At 42.9% G+C, this 24,805-nt stretch overlaps 1 protein-coding gene across 10 annotated transcripts in view; it reads left to right on the forward strand.

The window, feature by feature from the left end:
- Positions 1-1,183: 1,183 nt before the first annotated feature.
- Positions 1,184-24,805, forward strand: part of Shal (potassium voltage-gated channel protein Shal) — a 48,584-nt gene continuing 24,962 nt past the window's right edge. For 8 of the 10 annotated variants that reach the window (XR_006883653.2, XR_011177124.1, XR_006883652.2 and 5 more), the window contains exons 1-2: positions 1,185-4,125; positions 21,068-21,230. Coding sequence is in view for 6 of the 10 variants with exons in the window: in XM_046629984.2 (XP_046485940.1) it covers positions 3,011-4,125; positions 21,068-21,230 (1,278 nt within the window). In the remaining 4 variants the exon portion in view is untranslated. Of the gene's footprint in view, positions 4,126-21,067; positions 21,231-24,805 lie in introns of all 10 variants that reach the window. The other 2 variants (XM_046629986.2, XM_046629988.2) reach the window with 1 other exon arrangement.

Here is a 24,805-nt window from a genome sequence, read left to right on the forward strand (position 1 = left end):
TGATGGTCGAATGGAAGCAAATCCAGTGACGTTCAATTACCTACCATTACACGCTTCGAAAGAATATTACTAAAGATTTTATCACAGATTTTACATATTACATTTAGATGCTTGACCAAATGATTATACAGATATCAATACTTACGGACGCACATCTACCGATTTAGTTTACAGGTTAATAGAAACCCAATTTTAAAAATTTGAATTTTGGGCCGGTTCGGAAAAAAACCCGCAAATTTGGATGATACGAAGTAATATAACCCCGAAATATGTAATTGTTTGACAACAGTTTGCAATTCGGATGCAGATAAAAAATTTTTTGCAATGCGTACGAGGCCCAAAACGTTGTCCCTTGACCATCGCGTTTCCGGAGTAAATGGCCTGGATCTATTAAAACTTATCTTGCGCGTACCAACTGACGTGAAAATACCTTATTGCCTCAGGTATATATACGTTGTACACGTCTACACAACGGCACCCTGTGTCTACCTACTTTGCATGTTTCTACACACAAAGGCACGTAGGTAGGTACGTTAGGTATACGACGGGAGAGCTCGTTTAAATGTACACATACGTCTGGTACGTCGGTAGATTTGAAAAGCTGGTTTGGGTCGATCTTGCCGCCGTGCCGAGCCTTGCTGTGCTAGAGACCCGCAAAACGCCCCCCCCGATGCAGCGTCAATTGCAGTGTTTGGTTTGCGTTGCGTATGTTTTTTTCTTATTTTTTTATCTCTTCTTTGCTTTTTATTTTTATTTCATCCTCCCCCCCCCCCCCCCCCGTTTACATTCGCATCTATTCATCTTTTTCCCGCTTTTTATTTCCTCTTTTCCGCGACGTCCTCTCGTCGACGGTCGAGCTAGCTTGGTCATTAGTGCAAGCGTGCGAGCTGGTTCCCTCGTGATTCGGGTGGTGGGAAGCTGGGAGGCCAGGTTTAGTCTTTTCTCTCTCCTCCTCGCTTCTCTGCAAGCTCACCTGACGGAGCGACGTCGGTTCAGTGACGTCACGTCTCGCCGTTGCCCGGAGCAACGGTGCCGAGCCGAGGTACGATTCCGCACGGTTGACGTCGCCACTTGCGCCGTTGGGTAAAAATCAATTTGAACCTCGGCGAGGCAAAGGTGGTGGCGGTGCCGGAGGTGGTGGTGGCGGTGGCGGTGGTTGGTGCTCGTCGAGGTGGTGGTTGGTTAGCGTCGCCTGGCTCGCGCGCGCTTCTGGAGCTCTCGTGAGAGCCAAGCTGAGCCAAGCTGAGCTGAGCTGAGCTGAGCTGAGCTGAGCTGAGCCGAACCGAGTCGAGCCGAGCTCTTCGGTTAGTCGCGAGTCGCCAACTCGTTGTACGGTCGCGTCAAACTTAGCCGGGGATTCCGTGTCGTCCCTGAAGACGTTATCCCGACGTAGTGCTACCCAAGAACTACACTTAGACGTTGTTGTTGTTGTTTCATTCGAGGAAAGTGCTGCAGGGAGAAGAGCTACCAAAAAGAAGAAGAAGAAGAAGAAGAAGAAGAAGACAAAGACGAAGAAGAAGAAACAGTGTCTGGGACGATGCGCGCGAGAACTGGAGGAAGGTCCGGTGTTCTATCGTCGAAGGTCGTCCTCGAAGTGATAAGGATATACGTGGAGGCAACTTGTCAGTTGCAGCTAGTTTGCCCGCTGCGAAGGACCGACTGAGTCTGCACCATCGACGGGGAATAGGGTGAATTCGCTGATTAAGGAACCCATTAGTTACGGAAGAACGGAAGAAAGAAAGCTGAGGTGGTCGCATAACGGACCTGCAAGACTTTATAATGTAGGAAGAGAGTTTGCCTACGGTAGATGTTTTATGTGGTGTTGAACGTTCTTCTCCACCTAGACACTGTGCGCGCGAGTTTTGAGCGACGGCTACAGCAGATGCCCCGATTCGTACAATAATTATTACACTTTACTATTATACTTATCCAGTAAAGGACTACCTATTCACGGAAGGGATTCGTGGCCAAACAACAACCACGCTCGGTTTAGCTGCTTACACCGTTGCTCTATCGATTGAATTCCGGCGCGCCAAAAAAGAGAGGATGTTAAACTGATGATGATGACGAGGATCGAGGATTAGTGAGGTGGTGGCTCGTTAATCGACGGTTATCGTCACACCACCACAACATGTGGGATCCTTTGATTACCGGTGTGCTCTGATAATAAAAAAAAAAAATAAAGAAATAAAACAGAAGATGAGAGCAAACCCTGCTTTCGATTAATCAGCGATAAAGTGGTGCTTATGGTGTGAAAACCCAACTGCCGATATATACAGTCCTTTGACATTATTCACTTTCGTTTCTAGTATTTATGTTTTTTCAAAACACGAGCTGCTTTTCTAACTTCTAATCAATTTGCCTCGGTTGAATTGATCGAAGCTCCGTATAAAGCAATCGCACAGGAGCAATATACAAAGACACACTGCCCCAATAAGATTTTTTATCAGTAATAATAACGATAATAATACCAGTAATATTAATAATAAAAAGTTTAAATCACAACGCTGCAGAGAGATTATTCCGCAAAACCGTGAGAGATGTAGTTCGTCGTGATAGCTACGCGGAAATGCCCGTTTATGAGGATTGCCTGGGTTTTGAGGTGTCACTGATCATCGGTGGCGTCATTACCACCTCGACGCGCTGTGATTTTGTTCTGGATACAATATACACCCGAATGGATAGAAGCTAGTGCTCGTCCTGGAGTCAGACTTACACGTAGCGTAAGGTACAGGAACGCCTATACTGCATACGTACACGTAATAGGCTTGCGGAATTGTTGTTCGTGCGGTATGTTCTGCTGAGCAACGGTGGTGCGACCCACGTGTGTGTTTCAACGATCCTCTCCGATATGTCTGGGGCAACGTCAACGTCGTACACGTCGCCGGGCTCTTCGTCCGGGAAATTTTCGGGCCGGCTTCTGCAGTCCAGCGACCAGGTCTGGTAATTCCCGACCGGCTGAGTTAAGGGTGAAACGGGCCGTGGGGGTGAAGGAGGTTCGAGGATCGCGATGGCATCGGTCGCCGCCTGGTTGCCGTTCGCTCGAGCAGCGGCCATAGGATGGGTGCCGATCGCTACGCACCCCTTACCGCCTCCGCCGATACCGAAAGACCGGCGAAAAGCAGACGACGAAAAGCTCCTGATAAATGTGAGCGGCCGACGGTTCGAGACCTGGCGTAACACCCTAGAGAAATATCCCGACACCCTGCTCGGTTCTAACGAGCGGGAGTTCTTCTACGACGAGGACACCAAGGAGTACTTCTTCGACCGTGATCCGGACATATTCCGGCATATATTGAACTACTACAGGACCGGCAAGCTCCATTATCCCAAGCACGAGTGTCTCACAAGCTACGACGAGGAGTTGGCGTTCTTTGGTATCCTGCCGGACGTTATCGGCGATTGTTGCTACGAGGATTACAGGGACCGTAAAAGAGAGAACGCCGAACGACTGATGGACGATAAACTGAGCGAGAACGGTGACCAAAATCTTCAACAGTTGACGAACCTACGGCAAAAAATGTGGCGGGCTTTTGAAAATCCGCATACATCAACGGCTGCGCTTGTGTTTTACTATGTGACGGGATTCTTCATAGCCGTCAGCGTGATGGCGAACGTTGTTGAGACCGTACCTTGCGGACACAGACCCGGGCGTGCCGGTACCTTGCCCTGTGGTGAACGGTACAAGATAGTTTTCTTCTGCCTGGACACTGCTTGCGTAATGATATTCACCGCCGAGTATCTTTTGAGGCTTTTCGCGGCACCGGATCGGTGCAAATTCGTTAGGTCCGTGATGTCGATAATCGACGTTGTCGCTATACTGCCGTACTACATTGGACTCGGTATAACCGACAACGATGACGTCTCAGGGGCGTTCGTTACCCTCCGTGTCTTCAGGGTGTTCAGAATCTTCAAGTTCTCCCGTCACTCCCAGGGGCTACGGATCCTGGGCTACACTCTTAAATCCTGTGCCTCTGAACTCGGGTTTTTGGTGTTCTCGTTGGCTATGGCCATCATCATATTCGCTACCGTTATGTTCTACGCCGAGAAAAATGTCGAGGGTACAAACTTCACATCGATTCCAGCCGCCTTCTGGTACACCATTGTCACCATGACGACCCTAGGGTGAGTTCTTACCTTGGCGAGTATTTATCTTGTCACCTCGAAGGTACCAGTGCGCGATTTTCTTCGGCTCTCTTCTTCGGCGCAGCGTGTCTCTCTCTGACTATGTGCGTGTGTTGGTATGCATGCATGGTGTTGGCATACTGTAGAGAGACGGATCTCTCGAGCCACGCGTCACACGTTTGCGGCGACTATACTTGGCTACGCCTCTCCGCAGTACGTAGGGCTGGCTATAAATAAATCGACAACTCGCGTGGGCCATGAATTTTCTTCATAGTATAAAAGTCGCCACGCTACTCGGACAGGTACGCCCTGCGTTCCCATGTACATTATTGGGGACCGCTTTGGAATTTTTTCCATGCTATACGTACGTTATCGAACAATGTCAGGCTAGTGTAGTTTCGTTCGAGTCGTACCTTCTCAACGCCGGTGAAATGCGCGACAATTCCCTATCCTCTGGTAGAAGTGAAATATTCCGCCATTCCAAAGCGACTTATATGTTCTCATTCTCAATGGCAAAAAGTTAAACCGAATTAATAATTTGGTTGGATCCTTAGTTCGAAGATCACAAACAATTAGAGAGTTTGGCAAACTCGATAGAGATTCCCTTACGTGGAGGGGAAGGTAAAGCTATAACGCCTCTGAGTGTCTATCACATCTCTCCACGTATGTACATACGTACGGTACATACGTTGGTATTCCGGTCACTGGGTAAAGCTCATTTCCCCCGCTTTCCCGAGCTCCCACCTCCCCTCCCCCTTTTCTCCTTGTGAGCTTTAGCAGCTCGGGTGACGAGAGAGAGTAGGCACATTTAGACGTGTCATGGATGAGAAGCCTACCCGTACGTCATGAGAGGAGAGTTTGTTGCTTTTAACTTAATCACTCGACGTTTCCACTCATGGAATTCTTTACGTGTTTCACCTCTTTTCACCGACCTTATATGACATTTTTCAAGTACTGATTGGTAGCCCCTGACGATCCGACTCTATTATACTCGACACGGTCTCTAGTCCTTTCATCCCACACGTCGCGTTTTGATACGTTTTTAGTTATTGACCTTATCGTTCTACCGGTGACCAGTTTACTCCGTCAGGATCCATTTTTGTAAAGATTTCTTTATCCCCGTTCGTTATCTCGAAGTCTCTGCTAATCTATTATTATCTTCCATGTGATCTATTTTTACCTATTGTTAACCTAGATTAGTTCACCCTTCTCCACTGGTTCTATATAGGTGTCGTATTATTTTGCTACGTTGTCTAGGCTGATTGGTGACTTTTTCTTCGATTTAAGTTTTATGCATAGATAATATACCTATAGAACTTTTGTGTACAGACGATCCGTGTAGTTTCCGCTTGGCAAACCGGTGTTGGGTAAAATATACACTTAAATATACGTGTCTCCGTCTGTGCACGCACTAGATGCACAAATAATAGATCGTTATACTTTCTTTTCGGTCTCTTTCGCACTTTTAAGCTCTAGACTACTCGTTCTCACGCTGCTAACGATCACTCGATAATCCCCCACACTGCTTGCAGCAAATTCCCGCAGCTAAATTGCACGACCCGAAATTGCAAACGCAGTTGCCCGGAAAATTAGCTGACGAGAATTGCCGAATGCGTTCAATCTGTGTGTACGTATCAAGATGGAAAAAATTTCACAAACAGAGAATAACAATTAACCTTCTTTTTAGACTTTCATATCCGAGGAAACTTCGATGTTCAACTTCAAATGTTCGAAACAATTTACCCCTTCCTTCCTTGCTTCGTAGAAGAAAAGATGGATGGATAGATAGATGCTTTCATTTCGGTCTTCGAACAAGTCTCCTCCGGCTGTTATATACCGAAAAAGAAACGAAAATAGTTCAGAGATAGTTTATGCGGATAGAGAGAGGAAAAGAGAGAACCGTATGGGAATGAGCTGTAGATTCGCTGGCTTAGCCTGATTCGCCATTTGAACCGCAACCTCGGTATCTGTGCAATATATCATCCCTTATCGAAGTTAACAGTGAAGGATAAATCCCGAATCCCAGATTACCATTAAATGGGAATGTAATTTTAATAGTAGTCTGTGGCTCGTAATTACCTTTTTCGGGACGATCAATTACTCTGCCAGCTTATATCTATTACAAAGATAGTCGCGTAGAATATAACACATACTTATGCATAAGGCAAGTGTGAAAATTTGCGTGCATTCGGGGGTTTAATGGGGGTGTAAAGCATTGATCGTTGCGCGATACCTTATGCTGCAGGGATTTAAAAAAAAACTCTTGATCCTGCTTTTCTGCTAACGAAGCGTCTCTCGAGCCTCTGGGTTATTCGCTAAGTACGAAACGACAAAGGCTTCTCTTCTCGCCACAATACATTTGCGTCATTGTGCGTCGTTTCTTTATTATAAAAGAGGCGCGTAGTAATAAATGATCACTGGTGTGCGTGTACGTACATTTATGTATATGTATGTATGTATGTATGTATGTATGTGTAGATGTAAAAAGGCAGTTGTTTCATTTTGGGATTGAGATCACCTCACGTTACGGTAAGGTGAGGAATTTCAGTGCTCCAAAACTCGTGGAAAAGACTATTTTTGAAGACGCAAGGATAAGGAGGGGAGTAGAAAAAAAAACACAGAAAAGTAGAGGATCTCGCGTGGTTTGAAATTCGTAAGAAATCATACGACATTGAGGGAGAAAGAAAAATGATATACTTTACATCATCTCATTACAATATCTTTCTTTCACTCTCTCTTTCTCTCTCTGATTTCCTAGTTATTTTTTTTCTTTTATCCTCAAGGAGAATGTATAAGACTGTGTTATCTCTTCTTTTTTCTCACTCCCTTTTTGTAACACCGTAAAATAATGAGAACGGAAAATGAAGAATGAAAACGGTGAATAAAAGTCACAACGAACCATGAAGAATGGTCGGTATTACATATTTTGGTGAGGGTAAGAAATGGTTTTTAATACAATTTTTTTCAGTCAGTGTCGGTCCACAAATTATTAGTACTTTATTGGAAAAAAGGGCGAAGAAATTAACGCACAACGCAAAGTGTACGATTCTTACGTTCGGCTCTTGAACTTCATCTTGAAAGTGAAATAGTCGTATCTCAAGTAGTATTGGATGAGATACGACCAGAAGTTTCGTTCATAATTTGTTCAGGCAAAGCAGTTTCAAGATGTTACATCGTTGCTCGGATGTGTGTACATGCTTGACGTTCCGATTCTTGAGGATTTTATTTCCAAGATCAATATCTTGCGGAACATATTTTGTCGCAATATAATATGATGGAGTCCTTCGCTAATATTTCTCCGTGCCCAAAGAAAGTGTATCAAAAAACGCTTCAATCATCTTCTTCCTTATAATATGCATGTAACGTTATCCCACATTTGAGACGCTCTTCCTCTCATCTCTCAAGTGCCTCTGCCGTGTACCCGGCGACAGATTTTAAAGAGCCTCTTCATCGTTTTTCCAAACGTCGCACCTTTTGCTCCTACCCATAAACTGTCCTTGAAAAATCTTTGGCAATGTCGTCTCGCCGATTCTGTCTATAAAAATTGACTCAAGATGCAAGGATATTGGACATTATCAACGTTGAGCCATATATGGATTTAACTTTTCTTCCAATCTCAAGTAAAGACGTGAGATTTTCCTTGCAGCACTCGTAAAATATGGAAATGCGGCAAAATCGTGTTCTCTCCATCCATTTTACGTATACATTCGTAAATATGATTTCAGAATATGTATGTCTCGCACCGCGTGGCATAAGATATTTATAGGTCGTTGGAATATTTAAATGCGTATAGCGTACGTGTTATACGCAGTACTGTCGTATACCATGTGTGATCTATACGTGGTTTTAGAATTTATTATTTCTTTTACAAAACAGGATTACGGAAGGGAAATAACAAGGGATCATCTATTTTGGTCTAATGAAATTTGAAACGTTTTGCACATTATTAAAACCTTCTCTTCGGCATTGCGTACAATATAATCACTAAGCTTTGAAAGCGGATTTCCCCACGTCACTGACGGCGTCACTTTAACCAAAGCTGGGCGCGATTATTTCTTGACGCCTCTACATTTAATAGTCGGTGAGTTTTGAATACGTTCGTTAAGAGAGATTACGGGTCTGTTTTAACGCCACGGGTCTTCCTATAGGTGAGCAAAAAAGTTGGAACGGCATCAAGTATACAGCTAGGGACCTTAGGTTTAACCAAGTATTATAATAGTAGAGAATCTTCAAAGAAAAAGAAAATGATGCAGCGGTGAAAAGAGAGAGAGAGAGAGAGAAAAAAAGAGAGAGTGAAAGGGAAGAGGGATGCAGAGGGCTGAGAATTGCTCTAAAACTCCGAAAGTGAACTTTTTCTGGTTATTAGAGAACCTTTCAGCGTTTCCAGTTGCTTTCAATCGTTATTCCCGCTGGGCTGTATGATATTTTACTTGACGATTGCGAGGGCTCTAGAGATACGAGATCAAAAGTAACCGTATACCTTTTGTTTTGCGGCGTTTGCTGCGGATACGTATGTATGTATGTATGTATATGTGCCTAGAATTGTTCGTTTAATCCTGGCCTCTGGGCTTTGTCGGGAGTTGTTGGATAGTTAGATATAGTAAATAATACGTGGATGCACACACATAGGTGGGCTACTCCAGAGCGCAAAACCGTAATACATAGTTAAACTTTGGCTCGAGTCCAAGCCAAACATTTGAAAGGTATCGTGGTCAGTTTTTAGATCGTCGCCAAGTAAACATTCCCTCTCCTCCCATCGTATCCAGGCTACAAATACGCAATTTCTAACGGCACACGAGCTGTCCCTTTATCAATCGAACGCCATGGAGTTAACGTTATATCCTCCCCGTCGGTAAGCGTCGCCATGGGGGGAAAGAAACGAGTCCACACCTTTGGACCGTAACGCAAGCACGTTGAATGCCACTTGGAACGTTTACTCCCAACCCCTGAACGGTTATTGTCCATTTTAACGGCGTACCTTAAAACCTTTACCCTTATACCCTTGCGAAGTCTGCGGCAAACGTTGAAATGTCAAGAAGTGAAAACCATGGGGATACTTCTAGCTTCAATTTCCGACCCATCATCGACAAACAATGCCCATATATCCGATTCGGTTTAGCAAGTGTATCGCGATAATATCAGCATGATGGTGATCGAGCGGAGGGTGTTTGGGGTACGTACCGTAATAACAGCCTTAGGCCGTGGAACTTTACGCTCAGCTCCGCACTTGCTACTTATTGTCAAGAGGATAAAGAGAGGATTCGCAATATACGGTACGGTTAAAAAGAGAAATGCTGGTGCTGCCAGTAACCGTTAATCGATAAGAATGTGGCGCAGTTTGCTACTGATTGCCGGACGGAACAATGGATAGTCGAGTGGCGGCGGTACCTACTTTGAATGGGATAACCGGAGGAGACGATTCCCTTCTTCCTGGAAGAAGCGCGATAATATTTTCTCATCAAGACCGTCAAAGAAAATTTCCCAGCTTCGCTCCTTTTTCATCTTATGATACTTCCATTCTGGCCCTCGACAATATCTTTACTCCTTACGTCAGCTTCCAACGTAAGTATAGAGTTTCACTCCGATCACAATGTCTTTCACCACGGATTGAGACCCCTTCTTTTTTTCTTCCTCTTCCGTCTTCTTCTTCTTCTTCTTCTTCTTTTTCGTCTTCTTCTTTCGTACTTTATAGTCCCAAGTTTACGAGCTTTCAAATGTAATGGTCTGCGCCTCCGACACTGTGCAGGTCGATCGCCATTATCCCAGAATATAGATGGGTTCATTTGATCGTGGGTTGAACGTTCGAATTGTAGAGAATCGGGCCTGTTATTTACAAGGTTTGAACGATGTGCTTGGGACATGATTTGTTATTAGACGATCCATCCACCGCGCAAGTGAGTCATTTTGGATAGAGAAGTTGGATTCTTCTTTTTGTCAACTGTTCAGAATTGGTCTCACGAGTGTTCTTTACGGTTTTACCTCTCTACGCTGTGGCAAAGTTTGCACGGAACGTTCATAATCTAAAATCTTTCCTATGCTCAGAGGAGGGTCGAAGGTATTCATGAAAAGCCTCTTTCCCATCGCGTTGTATACATGTTATGGTACCAAAAAACGGGCTGGTCGACCGCTTCGTCTTCTTCGTAATCTACAAATTTGATTACCACTTTCCGTCGTAAACCGTCACTTCCGTCAACCCGCCATCTCTCACGGTCCTCCCCTCACCCCGTTCGTTTGATTGATCGACCTTATCATTAGCTTTTCTCCGTGGTCCAACATTATAGAAACAGAGGACAGAGCGCAGTCACGAGCGTGCCAAAACTTTTGTGAGTATTTGAATGAAGCGTGAAAGGATCTTTTCTGTTCACTTTATCCGCGATATCGTCATGCCGTGAAAGAATACAGTGAATAACTCGTTAAATTCCTATTAAATCTGCCTGTACAAACATACCTATCGGATGATATATATCTATACAAACTGCATTGAAACGTCAACTTACAAACCATGAATACATCTTCATTTCTTTTTTTACTAACATCACGCATTGTTCTCGGTTTGGTCTAGTTTCAATCCTCGATAGTCTACGGTCACGTGTCAGTGTGAATTCACTTCCGCAGCCGGCTCAGCCGGCCTTTGATGTTACAGTTGGCTAGAAAAGGAACACTGTTTCTCGATCACAAGTATGCTTGGAATGTCTATTGGGGTGATATGGAGATACGTTTGGTAGTTGTTCAAAGGGAATAGTTACGTTAGGAAAAACGAAACCAAGAAGGCATTCGCTATTGGTTCAATTAAACGCATGCGGAAGCTATTACCCATAACAAAATTTGACTGGAAACGATTTAGGGAGTGTAAAGCCACGCGTGGGGGGAATCGATGAATAAGCTCTGCTCGTCGACTGGTAAATCGCGTGCTTGTATTATAACGATGACGATTAAATTACGACTTATGATCACCGTAGTTATAATAAACAAACGTCTCGATACATTCACTTGGTTAAAAGTTTATTTGAGAAGCTCTTACGAGCATCTGCAGAGGTTCTATCGGCAGGAGATCAATTTGATTGCACTTTTGATGCCCGGTACTATTTACGCACTCGGCAGGGAAGTGTTTAGTGAGGATCTCGAGTGTATTTATAGAATTTATCATCCTTTGGAGTCTTTCTCTGCAGATACGGTTCAAAAGATGATCGGACTGTTTACTGAACATAAATCATTACCTTGTGTTATCCTTTTCAACGTTTGTACTACTTTGAAGAATTACTATCCGGATGGATCGCTTGCTGCACTGGTGAGGCTGTGCCAAAAACTGATAATAAACGCCAGGCGGTGGAGAAGCCGAAAGTGGACAAACTCTAGACAAAAAAACATGAGTGCATCGTTTCCCGATACACAGACTTCCAACTCCTATGTACCTAAATACACTTGGAAGGGATAAGATGAGTATCGTGAAAAAATTTCGTTAATCTTCCTTTTTCATATCGTAGCGATGTATTAGCCGCAAAGTTGAAAGTCCATGCAATTAGCAGTCCACCATTTATTTTCCGGTAGCTGGCATCTGATCAGAAATTTGTTTGAGCGATAACCCGACTTCAAGTAGGTTAGACCATATCTTGAAATAAGGCAATCAGTTTTTTATGGTGACTGAGATGAGTTAATTCAATGTTTCGAAGGTTTGAAAAGTCAGTGTTAGTGAGGGTTTCGGTATCGATTTGGATTATTCACACTTTACCGATTATTTTTAATGACAGTTGATGGAAAAGTGTTTTTGGCATCCATTGTTCCTACCGTATTTCGCCGCACTTGATGCAGAGAATAGATAATTGGTCCTGATTATGAGAATTTGGCCATTGATCGATATTATGAAAGTTAATCGAGCCATCTGGCTATTGAAAATGGTAAACATGGCTTGTAGGTACTCTCTGATCCGCCATGGTTTATATACAATCAATCGTTCAGTTGAGGCGCGTTTTGAACTCTGACGTGTTATTTATAAGGTCTAGATCAATTGTTAAAAAGAGATAGCGGCACGGTATTAATATCCTCAATTTCTTAGTTTTAATGAAGGCAATAGAGCGGCAGCAGTGGCGGCGGCAAATTATTTCTTTTTTCAATCAAAACCAAAGCAGGTGCTAGCTGCTGGAATGATGGATCAAGCCCCTGGCATTTCGATGTATCTTTATTTATATCCAATTAGCCCAGGTGCTGTGGTTAGTGTTTGCGGTTTATATTTAGCTGTGGAATTTAAAAACCTGCGAGCTTCAAGTGGCTTCTAAGTCCACCCGATCAATACCTAGTACGCAAATATTTCCCTTGAACGAATCTGTCTTCGCTTCGTACTCCACCTTCTCGGTCTTACTGCTCTTGGCCTGCACGCGGCAGGAAATCCAATTAGGATGGAGGTTGCCGCTTCAAACATTCGCAATCACGTATTCGAAACTTTTCTCTTTTCATTCAAGTGGGTGTCAAGTTAAATGCTCTGACCATCAGGTTTTACGTAATGACAGTTATTCTAAAGAATTATTTGATAGTTCTGGGCTTTTCCTCGATCAACCGTCCTTCAAGTTTCTTCTTTTTATCTAGCGCATGACCATTGGTTCCTTGCCGATGAGTCGAAGGTCTTTTCAACTACGCTTCATACGGCCTTGCAGTCTATGTATACCACAAGTGTGGCTCTGCTGCAACGTAGTCTCTGGGTCACGGTCTTACATACAAGTCTGGATACTCCTATGCTGGGAGCACACGATTATGAGCGTTGTTCAGCAAGGGGAAGTTTCGATTATAGCGAGGCCACTAGTCATCGCTGCGGTTCTAATACCATGATCATGATATACATAACCTCAATAATGATTCAAACAGCGTTTGGTGACTAGTGCTGTCCTTGTCTGAACCACAATTTTTTATACGAATCCCCCGTTCGGGTCTGCCCGCGCTAGTGTCGCCAACATTTGAATTTTTTCCCCCCCTAAGAACGATTTCAAAAACCCCTAAAATCAAATTGAAACCCCCTATATTGATACATTGAAAAATATATCATAGGTAGGAAATGCACGTTTCTATTCTAATATCTAGATTTTGGAGCTATTGTAGGCAAGTATTTTTTTAAATTATTAACGAAAACAACGAATTATTAACAACGTCAAATTAAAAAAAATTCTGTGTCAAACAACTACGGAGCTTGTCAAGTGATTGTAAACTGTTTGGGCTCCATGCGGTACACGTCCAGATGTCGTACCTATAAAAAGATATTAAAAAAATTACAATGGCAAATCTAGTATCCATATTCTTGGGAAAAATTTCTTAATCCCCTAAAAAAACTTCTCAACATTTTCCCCCCTAAAAAACCCCAGCGCGGTTATTTTGCCCCTAAATTTAAGGGTAAGACTCCCAAGTTGGTGACACTGGTTCGCGCTACCGAAGGTATGAAGATCGCAACGAACCTACTGGCGACTTGTGAACTACCAATGTGTTTTCAATAAGCGACCTATCCCTTCCGCTGGAGTTTCCAGAACTGTGTGTAAGTCCGTGGTCTGGGTAACTAGACTACTAGTTTATGTGTGGATTGCTATAACAGCAGCGAAAAGACCTCAAGATCGGGTCGAGTTGTTGGCGGGTCGATAAGTGGCGATGGCGAGCGATTGCTTGGTTGGCTTCCGTGCTAAATTTGCTACCGTTGGACAACAGGTGCGCGCACGAGTTGGTGGGTAGTAGTGGGTTGGTATACGAGCAGGCGGTGGTTAACGTCGAAGCCAATTCCAGCCTGAGTCTCGACGACGAGGTAGTGAATGATATTTTAACGTGAGTTCCATGGCCGCGTAGATTTCTTAATTTGATGATAGAAAAATTGGATTCTACACTGCACGTTTATGTGTATCATGTACATAGGTACGAGCAGATGAATGGAATACTAAGCGTGCCTGTTTAACGAACGACTCGTCATGTTACACTGCTCCATATGCATGGTACGCTGTGTAGCGTAATGTGGACAATACACGTTTTTATGAGCGAAAAATTAAATACGTGGTAGCAGGGAAAAAAATGGAAGAAAAGGTAGAAGATAATAATGCATGTGAGTTACCTGAGGCACGGAGAGTGTAACTGCAAATAAATTCAATGCAGTTGGACGTGCATTTCCGAGCCTTTAGAACTGGTACCGGAATTGTCAGTGCACATACCTGTATGAGATGTGTGAATTGAATATTAAACGTGGAAGACTCTCGGTCTATCGCAACAGTAACGTCCGGATAATGTTCTATTTTGCTCGACGCTATGGAGGCATGCAATGATTTAGTGTCACATTACAGTATTATATCTTTGGTCCTATTATGCAACCAAAAGGTAACGAAAGTTCTGCTGGGTCCACGAATTTTAAAAAAGATCCCCTCGCTTAAGGAGTGTCGAATTCGGTCGCGTAGCCAGGAGTTGTTCCAAAAATGTTCCGTGAATCAACTTGCAGAGAGACGGTCAGCATCTCGACGGTCGATAATCTGTCTCGGGAGTCAAGCACGTATTATATAGAAGGAATCGGCTTCAGTCTGGCCTAAATATACAAACGTGTGGCGTATCTTACCCGCGGAATAATAGATCGGACCAGCGAGAATTTGGAAAACAAAGGAAGAACGAATGATCGTAAACTAAGGCTGGTACTGAATTCTCCTACCACCGACCGTCATTTCCAGAGTCTCCGGAATTTTATACAGCATAGTTACTTAACCGTCAACATTTATTACTTAATTGTGTTTTACGACTCCCGTGTGCCTCTAAATAAATACACGTCCGACCATCTCCACGGTCTACTTTAGACTCGTGCTCCTCGGGTAAAGGTATTCACTATTCAACCGCGCCAACTTCTCTTTTACTCTATACTTTTTTACTCTCTCTCTCTCTCTCTCTCTAACCAAAGCTAGCCGTGATACTTTAGTGAGAATCTTCACCGAAAAGCGCCGCTTTCAATTACGTCATCCAGGATGGGTGAAACAGTTCGTGTTTTAGTAAAGTTCATTATCAATTAAAGGTAAGGTTCACCCTCCAAGTTTTCTTTATCCCGTAATTCTTGGGATTTGGGACCGAGATTTAGAACTACAGTTCTTAGGTCAAGAGACAGCTTCTAAATGGAAATTTACGCCGTGGTGAACATATTTGTCAAAAAACAGAGCATCTCTTTCCATTATGATATCTTTTTGAAAACGTTAACGTTTCGTGAGTCAGATAGTCGTAATTGATTGTTAGATTATTACGAGTATACGAGGAATAAGAGAATTGTTTAGAACAATCGTAAAAGCGCTTACGTACGATGGTTCTCAAACTTGATATTACAGATGGTGAAATGTGACAGAACGTTAGAGCTCCTCAGTGGAAGTAATCGTAGATGTTCTTCTACCGCCTTCAGAGTACAGCAATGAAGTTTTTTGGAGTAAGCTCAACGCTATTGCTAGTAAAGGTTGACGTTATACCGATATGAAAACTATAATTCACGATCAGTTTGGTGATCATTATTCATCTTGATATTTTCCAAAATTAATAGGACCTACTTTTACTTGTCGGAGTAGAGTTGTATGGAAAGGGAACGCATTCTTCTTAGCGGTTATGAAAGCATCGTTATGGTGCAACGAAGATCGGAACAGTGGATTCCCATCTGGTGAATACACAGACTAATCGAGAATTCGATATACACGCGGGTATATTTTTGGTCGGCGCTTGATCCTGCGTGGAGTTGTTACGTTTTTTCTTTTTGTTCTTTATCACGAAACCAGACGAGAAGTCTCGTCCGGGACAAGTTCAAGGTGTTCCCTGTCGGTGAGACGCGTGTCGCGGGATGCACAGCGTCTCTTTACGCCCGTCTGAAGACGAGAGGGCGACCCGCGTCTAAGTTCCCCGAGTATTCCTGGCACAGAGCTAAAGATAGATTTCCTGATCGGAGGCATTCGAAGCGCGGTCCGTTGCAGTTCCACTCGTCCTACCATATCGCCTCTCTCTTTATCCTATATAAACCCAGTTACTCACGCGAGTGGGTTACACGCTTTATCGACCACCAGCTATTTTTGCACCCTGACTTTTTCTCTCTCCGTCTACAAGCTCTTCTTCTTATTCTTCTTTTATGTCACAGATCCACTGCGTGCGGTACGCGACAATAAAATCCAAGGAGCCCATGCAGGCTTCTGACTAATCCACGCTCTGATAACCGGAGATACTGGCTTCGGTTCATGGCAAATCCTCTCGAACACGGGCATTACGTGCTTCTACTGTTAAATCTGTATAGCTACGAACATAGTACATATCTATGCTATTCGGGATCTACTGGCTGCAGCATTCAGAAGATATGCTAACGGCTGATCTGCATGTTATACGCAGAAGACATTCCTACAGACGTCATTTTTCTAAACATTTTCCTTTCATTCATGCCTCAAACGCTGTGGCATTGGAATCGGGACGAAGCCTTTTCGCGTCAATGATCATAGTCCAACATAGAGTCAAAAAAAAAAGATACAAAAAAGGAGGCACTCGGACTCTGCTTTGAGAACGTGACCTGCTCATCGTTGATCTTTTTGAAAGGTGCCAAACTTTATCCCTTTTTTCGGGACGATGGTCCCTCTTCTCAAATGGTTCTTCGTCAGTTGTAGTGGGTGTGGACAAATATTTCATCAATGGTGTGCTCGGGTCATAGTCCGAGGCTGCTACCCCCCTTAATCTCGCGGGCTTAGATGGACGCAATTGCCTTTTTTTTCCCTCGTAACGTCCAGACCGTCAAAAGACCTTCGGGGGAAATCCCCGTGACACTTTGATCCATCTCTCAGACTTTGGTAAAGAAAAATGGTTAGCTGGACGTCGTCCTTCGATCTTGTTGTCTGGGCATAATTTCTCCATCCTACTTTGCGTCCTGTTGCCGTATCTACCGAGGGGAAACCGCTGAAACTTGGCAGGCTGAGTGACGAATTGCGCATGGGAAAAATAATTGAACTCTATTGGTCTACCAGATTGTACCGGGGAAATATTTTCGTCTGCAAGGCAGGGGAGCCAACTTACTCAAAATACCAAACTCTCCCACGTGAAGTGACGAACCGAAATTACGTTCTTACGATAACTCGTAGCAGTCGTCGATCGTCAGTCTGTTAGCAACAAACGTTTGCCTAGCCTTCCCGAATCCCTGCATCAACTATTTGATAGCTGCCTTAGCCAAAAAAGTCTAATCGCTTACATAACCTCCATAGGCTACGTTGGACAGCTGGAACCTGAGTTGGCCAGCCTGCATGAAAATCCGAGAAAGCTCACGCACGCGCAATCGAATGTTCGTTGTGTTAAGTTTTACCGTATCGTCTCGGTGTAAAGCAAACACAGTTGATGAATAATTGACTAATTCGCATACTCAACGACAACGCGGTGGAAGATTTTTTTTGAACTCGTTTTTAACCTTGTTTCCAATTTCCTGCTACCCGTTCCCAACCAACTGAGCCGTAGTTTTAGTGCTCTGTTCTCTCTCTCTCTCGCTCTTCACCGACCAGGAAATTGTACCTGTTCAATTATTCAGGCGCCACCGCAGCTCGAGAAGTCGCTTTGTTTGCCGAGAAAGCCGCGCTTGTCGACGATGCTCTGCAGGTGGATATTTTACTTGGGGTAGGTCCTCCTGCTTTTTCCTCTTTATGTCGCGCGCTCTTGACTGTGCCTGTAAATGCATACGTATAAGTACATACCCTATGCATATGCGCGAGTGGTCTCTAGGTATGTAAAAGGAGAGAGAAAAGTTTTTTATTTATTCTCCAAGAGGGATAAGGAACGAGATAGAAAGTAAGGGTTGGATAAAAGAAGACGGACGGAAGCGCGTTCGTTTGTATAAAGTCTCGGTTATTTATTCTGCCTGAATTATCCCTCTCCCCTTTTTTCTACCTGCCCCCCCCCCCTTCTCTTTCTCTCTCACTCGGATGTGTTATCACTAGCTTTCCGCTTTTCTTCGGCGTTCCGACGACCCTTGCGTGCGACGGAAATACCAGCCCAATTAGGGAATAACGGGATTTTTCGTTGCGCTTATTAATTCGTTCAACCCTTTATGATTTTTAAATTATAATAAGCGGAAATTGTGCATGATATTACCAGCATCGAGCGGCCGCAATTTTGTTTTTAAAATATGTATAACATATTTCTTTAACGATCGCTCTTTGCCACGCAAATTTTTGTCGAGGGCTGGGCGATTGAACTGGCTTGAATTTCCTTTAAAGAGATCCTCCAGTAGTCGTTGCCAAATTGTAGGGGGAAATTTGAGCCACGATATCGTTGACCTGAAATAAGATCGGGACAGTCGGAAGGTTGAGAGTGAAAAACGATGTCGAAACGAGTCTTGAAAAAATTTTAATACTGGCTGCTCCCTTTTCTATTTGCACTTTTTCCATGCACCTTCCACGTAAATTATGGTGTTTCAGAAAAAAATAATAAGCGGTTTTCCACCGTGGCATCCCTTAAACGTTTGTTTAGTTTCAAAGAAAGATTCTGTCAGAAGATGAGCATTTTACGTTTTGTGAAATATCGCGCTCATTCGATTTTTCTCTTTTTTACATATTTTGAATTTATGAAGATTCGGGATCAAAAATTTTTTTTTTATTGTTTACATCAATCATAACATCAATTTACGTCACAAAAAAGATCCAAAGTTGTAATCTTAAGTCTCCACTTGATGTTTGAGAAATGTATCTGACAACTTTTTCATTATTAATTCAATCTCGTAAAATAGTTGTAATCTAATATGAACTTTTAGTTTAAGAAACTAAGATTCCCGTTCAATATATCGTTATGTTATGGATCTTTGGGTTGAATATAAATTTCAGAAAAGAAGTAATAATTGAAGTGCCACAACGTGATTCCACATGAATTCCAAAAAAAGTGTGAAAGAAAATTAAAATATCAAATGTGGGATCTTCCACATAACGTAGAACGCTCATCTTTTTACACAATCTTTTTTTTGACCCAAACAAACATTTTAGAAGGTGCCACGGTGGAAAACGACAAATAATTTTTTCCGAAACACCCTAATTTACCTTACAATGTCTTTGTACACGGCATGACTTGTCTGTCGACGATACCGAAGCGGCAAAAAACGCGATGCATAAGTCTCACCTTATCCGTGACAATATTGTTGCATATGGGAAAATCGAAACGGATATGAACCCGTACGAATCCCATGTAAAACCCAACGGGGAATCCTACCCGGAGCACCGCTTCGCGGCGCGCATGGTCGTCGGACCAGACGCTCTAAATCGATGCGGAGGGCAAATCCGGGCGAATATCGTCGTGAGACTTTCCTCCTTCTCCTCCTCTTCCTCCCCCCCCCCGCCCTCTTCCCGATTATTTTTCTTTCATTCTATTTTTTTCCCCCCCATTTCTCGCTCTCCGCTTCTATTACCTCTTTCTCCTCTACCGTCCTCCGTGTCTATAGCTAGGCATATTTCATTCGCGACTTCCTTGATCTAAGGGAAAGACAAAGGGTACCAACTGACGGGTTTGTACTCCCGACGAATATTTCCTGCGCATTTGAAATTTGCTAGGATCGTTCGTACACGGAATTGTACGAGCCTTATCTATTCACGGTCGCTTCGCCGTTGTCTGTGAAATAGCGCCTTGAAAACGTAACGTTATTGGATTATTGCTGAGCTGCACGAAACACCGGGGCAAAGTAGAGCTCATACGCCTCTGGTAAAGTGAATTTTATGAATAATATCTTAAAACTATACTCTAGTAGAGTACAGTACGGTAGCTAGGAATGGCATACATGTTGGTAGAAAAATACGTACCTCAACTTTATTCCCGAAACACGCGATACTTTTGCCAACTATTCTGTCCGGGACTATATATTTTCACAGTCTTATTGTAACCCGAACAGTCGAGACTCGAAAATGTTTTTTTTTTTTTTCTTTTAACACATACTTCCTGCCGGAATAAATCCTGTAAAAAAATCTTTTTTTCGTTTCGCGTCGAACGGGGTTACAGAACGGAATTATGGATGATCGCAGGGGTGTGTGAATTGATTTTACCTATATTTGCTCGCTCAGAGGAGGTTGAAAAGTTGTATTCAGAAAGTTCACTTTACCCCGTTCCCACCCCCCATCGCATTACCACTTAATGCTACGGTCTACCCAATATTGATTTTCAAATATCGGTGTATCGCCTTTCAACGCATACCTATACGCCTGAATAAATAGTATATGTATAACAATATCATTGCACGATGAAATATTCAACACGTTACCGTGTACTACAGATATTGCGAAAGAATTTATTACTCACGGAAAGTCGGTGCTTTGCTGTGCAGGTGCGAATATTCTTGCGTATCGAAATGCGGAATGAAATGAATAAAAGCTTTTCCGTTTTATATTTTCTTCCTTCGAACTCTCGCGTGAAACTAAGTTTTGACACAATGGCGTGTTTTACTTTTATTTTTCGATCATAGCTACTGTAATCGGATCAGCACAGGATCAGGTCAAATCTCGACACCTTCCGCTTTACTCATTACATATACCGATGCGGTCGAATGAAGGAAACCATGCACGTACCGGATTCACGCCATGTTCTGCTCTCTGCTGGTTGTCCAATATATTTCGGGACTCTATCCCAGGGGATAAACTGTGCGTCACGATAATGCGGCGTACAAAGTGAATTACTAATCATTACGTGCGATATATTGTATAACGTGTCTGTAATTCTCTGTGTAAATTTCTCACTCATTCTGCATCCCAAGGATTGACGTGTATCAATCCGTGTTTCCCGCAGTGACGCGGCACTTAATAATTAAAGGATTGTGGGTGAGAGTCCGTGTCGGTTTAACGCGTGTCAATTCCCGAAGGACGCACTGCGGCCTCCCAGATAGCATCAATGATTCTAGGTGTAGAGAAAAAAAAATGTGTCCGCATCGATCTAATAAGAAATTTTCTTATCTTTTTTTTTTGTTTCATCACTTTTTCAGGTACGGTGACATGGTACCGGAAACGATCGCTGGAAAAATCGTCGGAGGCGTGTGTTCTCTCAGCGGAGTTTTGGTCATAGCCTTGCCAGTGCCGGTTATCGTCAGCAACTTCAGTCGCATTTATCACCAGAATCAGCGTGCTGACAAGAGGAAAGCGCAGAGGGTAAGCCATTTGAATCTGGTACCTTGTAATTCGACTTCTGACCCGTAATGTATAAGCCACTTCAAAAAAGCTCAGGTCTATACCGGGAATGGATGTCAAGAAGTAGAAGGGCCAAAATATAAAAAGGTTAGAATATTGGATTTTCAAAGACGCGAAACTTTCTTCTTCAGAGAATTTAAAAATGTAGAAATTTAAAATTATATATGTTTATAAAATTCAAAGTGTAGAAAGGTGTGCAGCGTGGAAAGTTAAAATACAGAATCGTCGGAATTTTAAGGTCTCAGTTCTAACGATTTGATATTTTGGCTTAATTTACGATTTCACCTTTCCGTATTTCCGCGTTTTTATACTTTATACCTTTTTATATTTTGAAATTTTGTAAACTGGATTTTCGACGCTATGAGAATTCGTTATTTCTACCCTTCTACCGTGTGGCCAATTCTACTTTTCGATCCCTGCCCCGAAAACTCAACGTATATGCGTTTGATTAATATAAAAAATTGTCCAAAATTTATCATCGTGATAGCAGTTAGACAATATCTTGATACGTCCCCCTCACCTTCAACAAAAAGAAAGGAGACGAAGATGAGGAAGAGAAAAAAACGAGGGAAATGAAACTTCGTGTCTCGCTTTTAAAAAATGAAGGGACTAAAACTTCGGCCCATTTCCGAGCCGTTCGGCGAATATGATCATCTCGTTTGGCAAACGGCATTGTTTGTTCGTTCTCCCCCGTAGCTCGATGATGTTTCGGCATCGTCTTTTTCGTCATACCTCGGGTGTCCGGACCGTACGCTATTTGTTTGTACGATCATGACGAGAAGCCGTTCGTCCGGATTGACCTTCAACTCTGCCAAACAGCCACCCCACACAATTTTTCATTCCCGGCGTGTGTTGCGTTGGGTTGAAAAAAACAAAAGAAACAAGAAGAAAAATGAAAGTACGAACAAACAGGCGAAGAAGATGGGGAGTATTCCGCGACACGCGAATCATCGCCTAACCAGCCCTGGAGATATTTTTGTATATATGATACATATATATATATTTAATATACACATATAGTGGTTTACTAACGGCCGAATGATCCGTCGTCTGCTACGTTGTAACGCGCATGCGCTAAAATCGAAGAGCAGTTGTTTGCCAGGGCGACCAACCGTCGTGAGCGTAACCTAAAAAATTTGGATAGTTGTCACTGGCAGTTGTGCTCAACACCGAGAGCTGGTCAAAAATTTTTAGGTTACACACATTTCGGCGATCTGTCATCCGAATTTATGACGATTGGTTGCCCTGACAAACAGTTGCTCCTGAATTCTAGCGCATGCGCATTGCATTGCAGCGGACGAAGGCCATTCGGCCGTTAGATAATCACTCTGTATATATCGTGAAAATACACAGGTATGTCTTATGTGTCGAGAGGTATATTTATCCTTTATGTACTATACATTATACATATACATGTATAGTATGCTATTGGATTTATATATATGTATATATATATATATATATATATATATATAAATATGTATATATAGTTAACTCTAGCGGTTTAAATCTGCATTTAACTACCGTCCGGCGCCGCTTGTTAATTCCAGCTCCACGCAGTTTGTTATTGTCTTCCCTTGCGCGGGCCACGTCTTCCCATCTATATACACAGTTTACTTTTCATTCGGACGCCATATTGATACGACGATATAATGCCAGTGCAAAACCGACTGCTTCATCTCCTACGACCTTAACCCTCCTTCCGCATTTTTTCCAACCCGATTATTGCGCAGGCCATTTCATGCCGTACCGGCATAACTTTCCTCTTTACTTTCTGTAGAAAGAAACGGAAACAAAAATCTCATCCTCTCTCCCCCTTCGGCATTTCCCCCGGAGAAATAATAAGTTGACTGCCGCAGAGGTAGTTTACTCCCCTCACCATCCCGCAATGGTTTTCTTTTTTTTCCTACTCTTTTCATGTTTTTCCCCACCACCCGTCGAGCACGCTTGCCGCAGTGATTTCATCACGGTTTCAACGGCTAACAAATTCTGCCCTTGTATATTCTGTCTTTCCACTGCTTTTGAAAAAGGAGAAAGAGAGGGAGAGAGAGAAAGAGAGAGAGAGAGAGAATATAAAAAATAACGAAACAAATGTTGATTTTCTTTCATTGCAAGCAGCTAGGTGCCCGCTGTTGGGTAGAATTATCCACGGACGTAGTTTTTTCCTGCAATAATACAGTCCAGCCTGTCGATGATAAATTTTTGATTAGATCTAAGGCGTCAGTATCGAGTGTCGGAAATATTGTAAATATTATTATACTGCCGAGAATATTACGTACACATATATGTATATATATATATACATATAGAAACAGATAAGTGAAATTTATTTGAAGCGTTTATTTCTTCTTCTTTTTGATCACCTCTGTCCTTGGTGCCTGGTTTTTACTGGGTCATACCGGGTATAGAATATATTGATATAGAATGAACGCGATTTATAGAGAGAAATTGGTATAGAGGAAAAAAGATATTATATACGCTATAATGAAAACAGAGATTGAATAGAAATATCTTCAACCTACTTTTCTTGCGTCAATTCGCGATACGCCTTTCATTTTATTTATTCTTGGTATCCGCTATTCGTGTTAAACGCGTATTTTTGGAAAAGAAAGAGAAATCAACAATTGCTCGTTTGAAATAACTCACGACGATCGAGGTTCGAGCAGTGCGCGTGATTTCCGGTATCGATTCGTTTCGCCGTACGCAGCACGCAGGGTATCACGGCCTGTAAATTCCTATTTAATTCATGAAATAGTACATATCGATGGCAATGGTGTGCAGCAGTGAAATGCGGAATACTGTCCCCAGATTTCGAGTGGTCATTTCGACTTTGCAAACGCAATTCCTCTCCGAAATCCGACCTCCCGGTGATGTCATTGTACGAAAATCTTGAAATTTCTAGCGAGAGTTCTTGGGGTCGTTGACTTGATCAAATCAAGTGGAGCTTTGTGGAATCGATTCAGGCCGTTTAGTTTCATATTCTACAGGGGGCAGGGAAGCGGGGTTACAAATAGCCATAAATCTTAATAGCTAAAACAAATTTGCTGCCCTGACGGGTCTCGGGCGAGGAAAGCGCCTGCATGCAGGGAAATTAATATCGTAAACATCCGGCGTTGGTTTTATTTATAACCCAGAGTTTTGCGATGTAATTTTCGCGTGCCAATAGCTGCCGAATAATAAATTAATGATGGTTAAGCTAGCTTTCGATACATGCACTCTCGTACAGGTAATCGGAGCCGCCAACTCTGCCGCATGTTGCCATCTCACAATCAGACGATCTTTACGTGCAAAAACATATTACTTTCCTTTCACCAGATACGCGAATGAAAAATGCTATCGTTGTTTGATTTTCATCCGTAACCTGAAAAGTTATTATGTACCGAAGGTAAACCGTGAAATTTAGTGGATTGAATAACCGTCCGCGCATGCGCGAGCTCTGTTGTTTTCCATGCAGGACAGCCACCTTACTCTTCATTGAGGTTACGTAGGTGATGTGAGTTTGTTTAGTTCAATGGTTAAGATTATTTCAAATGGTT

The sequence above is a fragment of the Neodiprion pinetum genome, chromosome 5 (assembly GCF_021155775.2).
Source record: "Neodiprion pinetum isolate iyNeoPine1 chromosome 5, iyNeoPine1.2, whole genome shotgun sequence".
Lineage (NCBI taxonomy): Eukaryota > Metazoa > Arthropoda > Insecta > Hymenoptera > Diprionidae > Neodiprion > Neodiprion pinetum.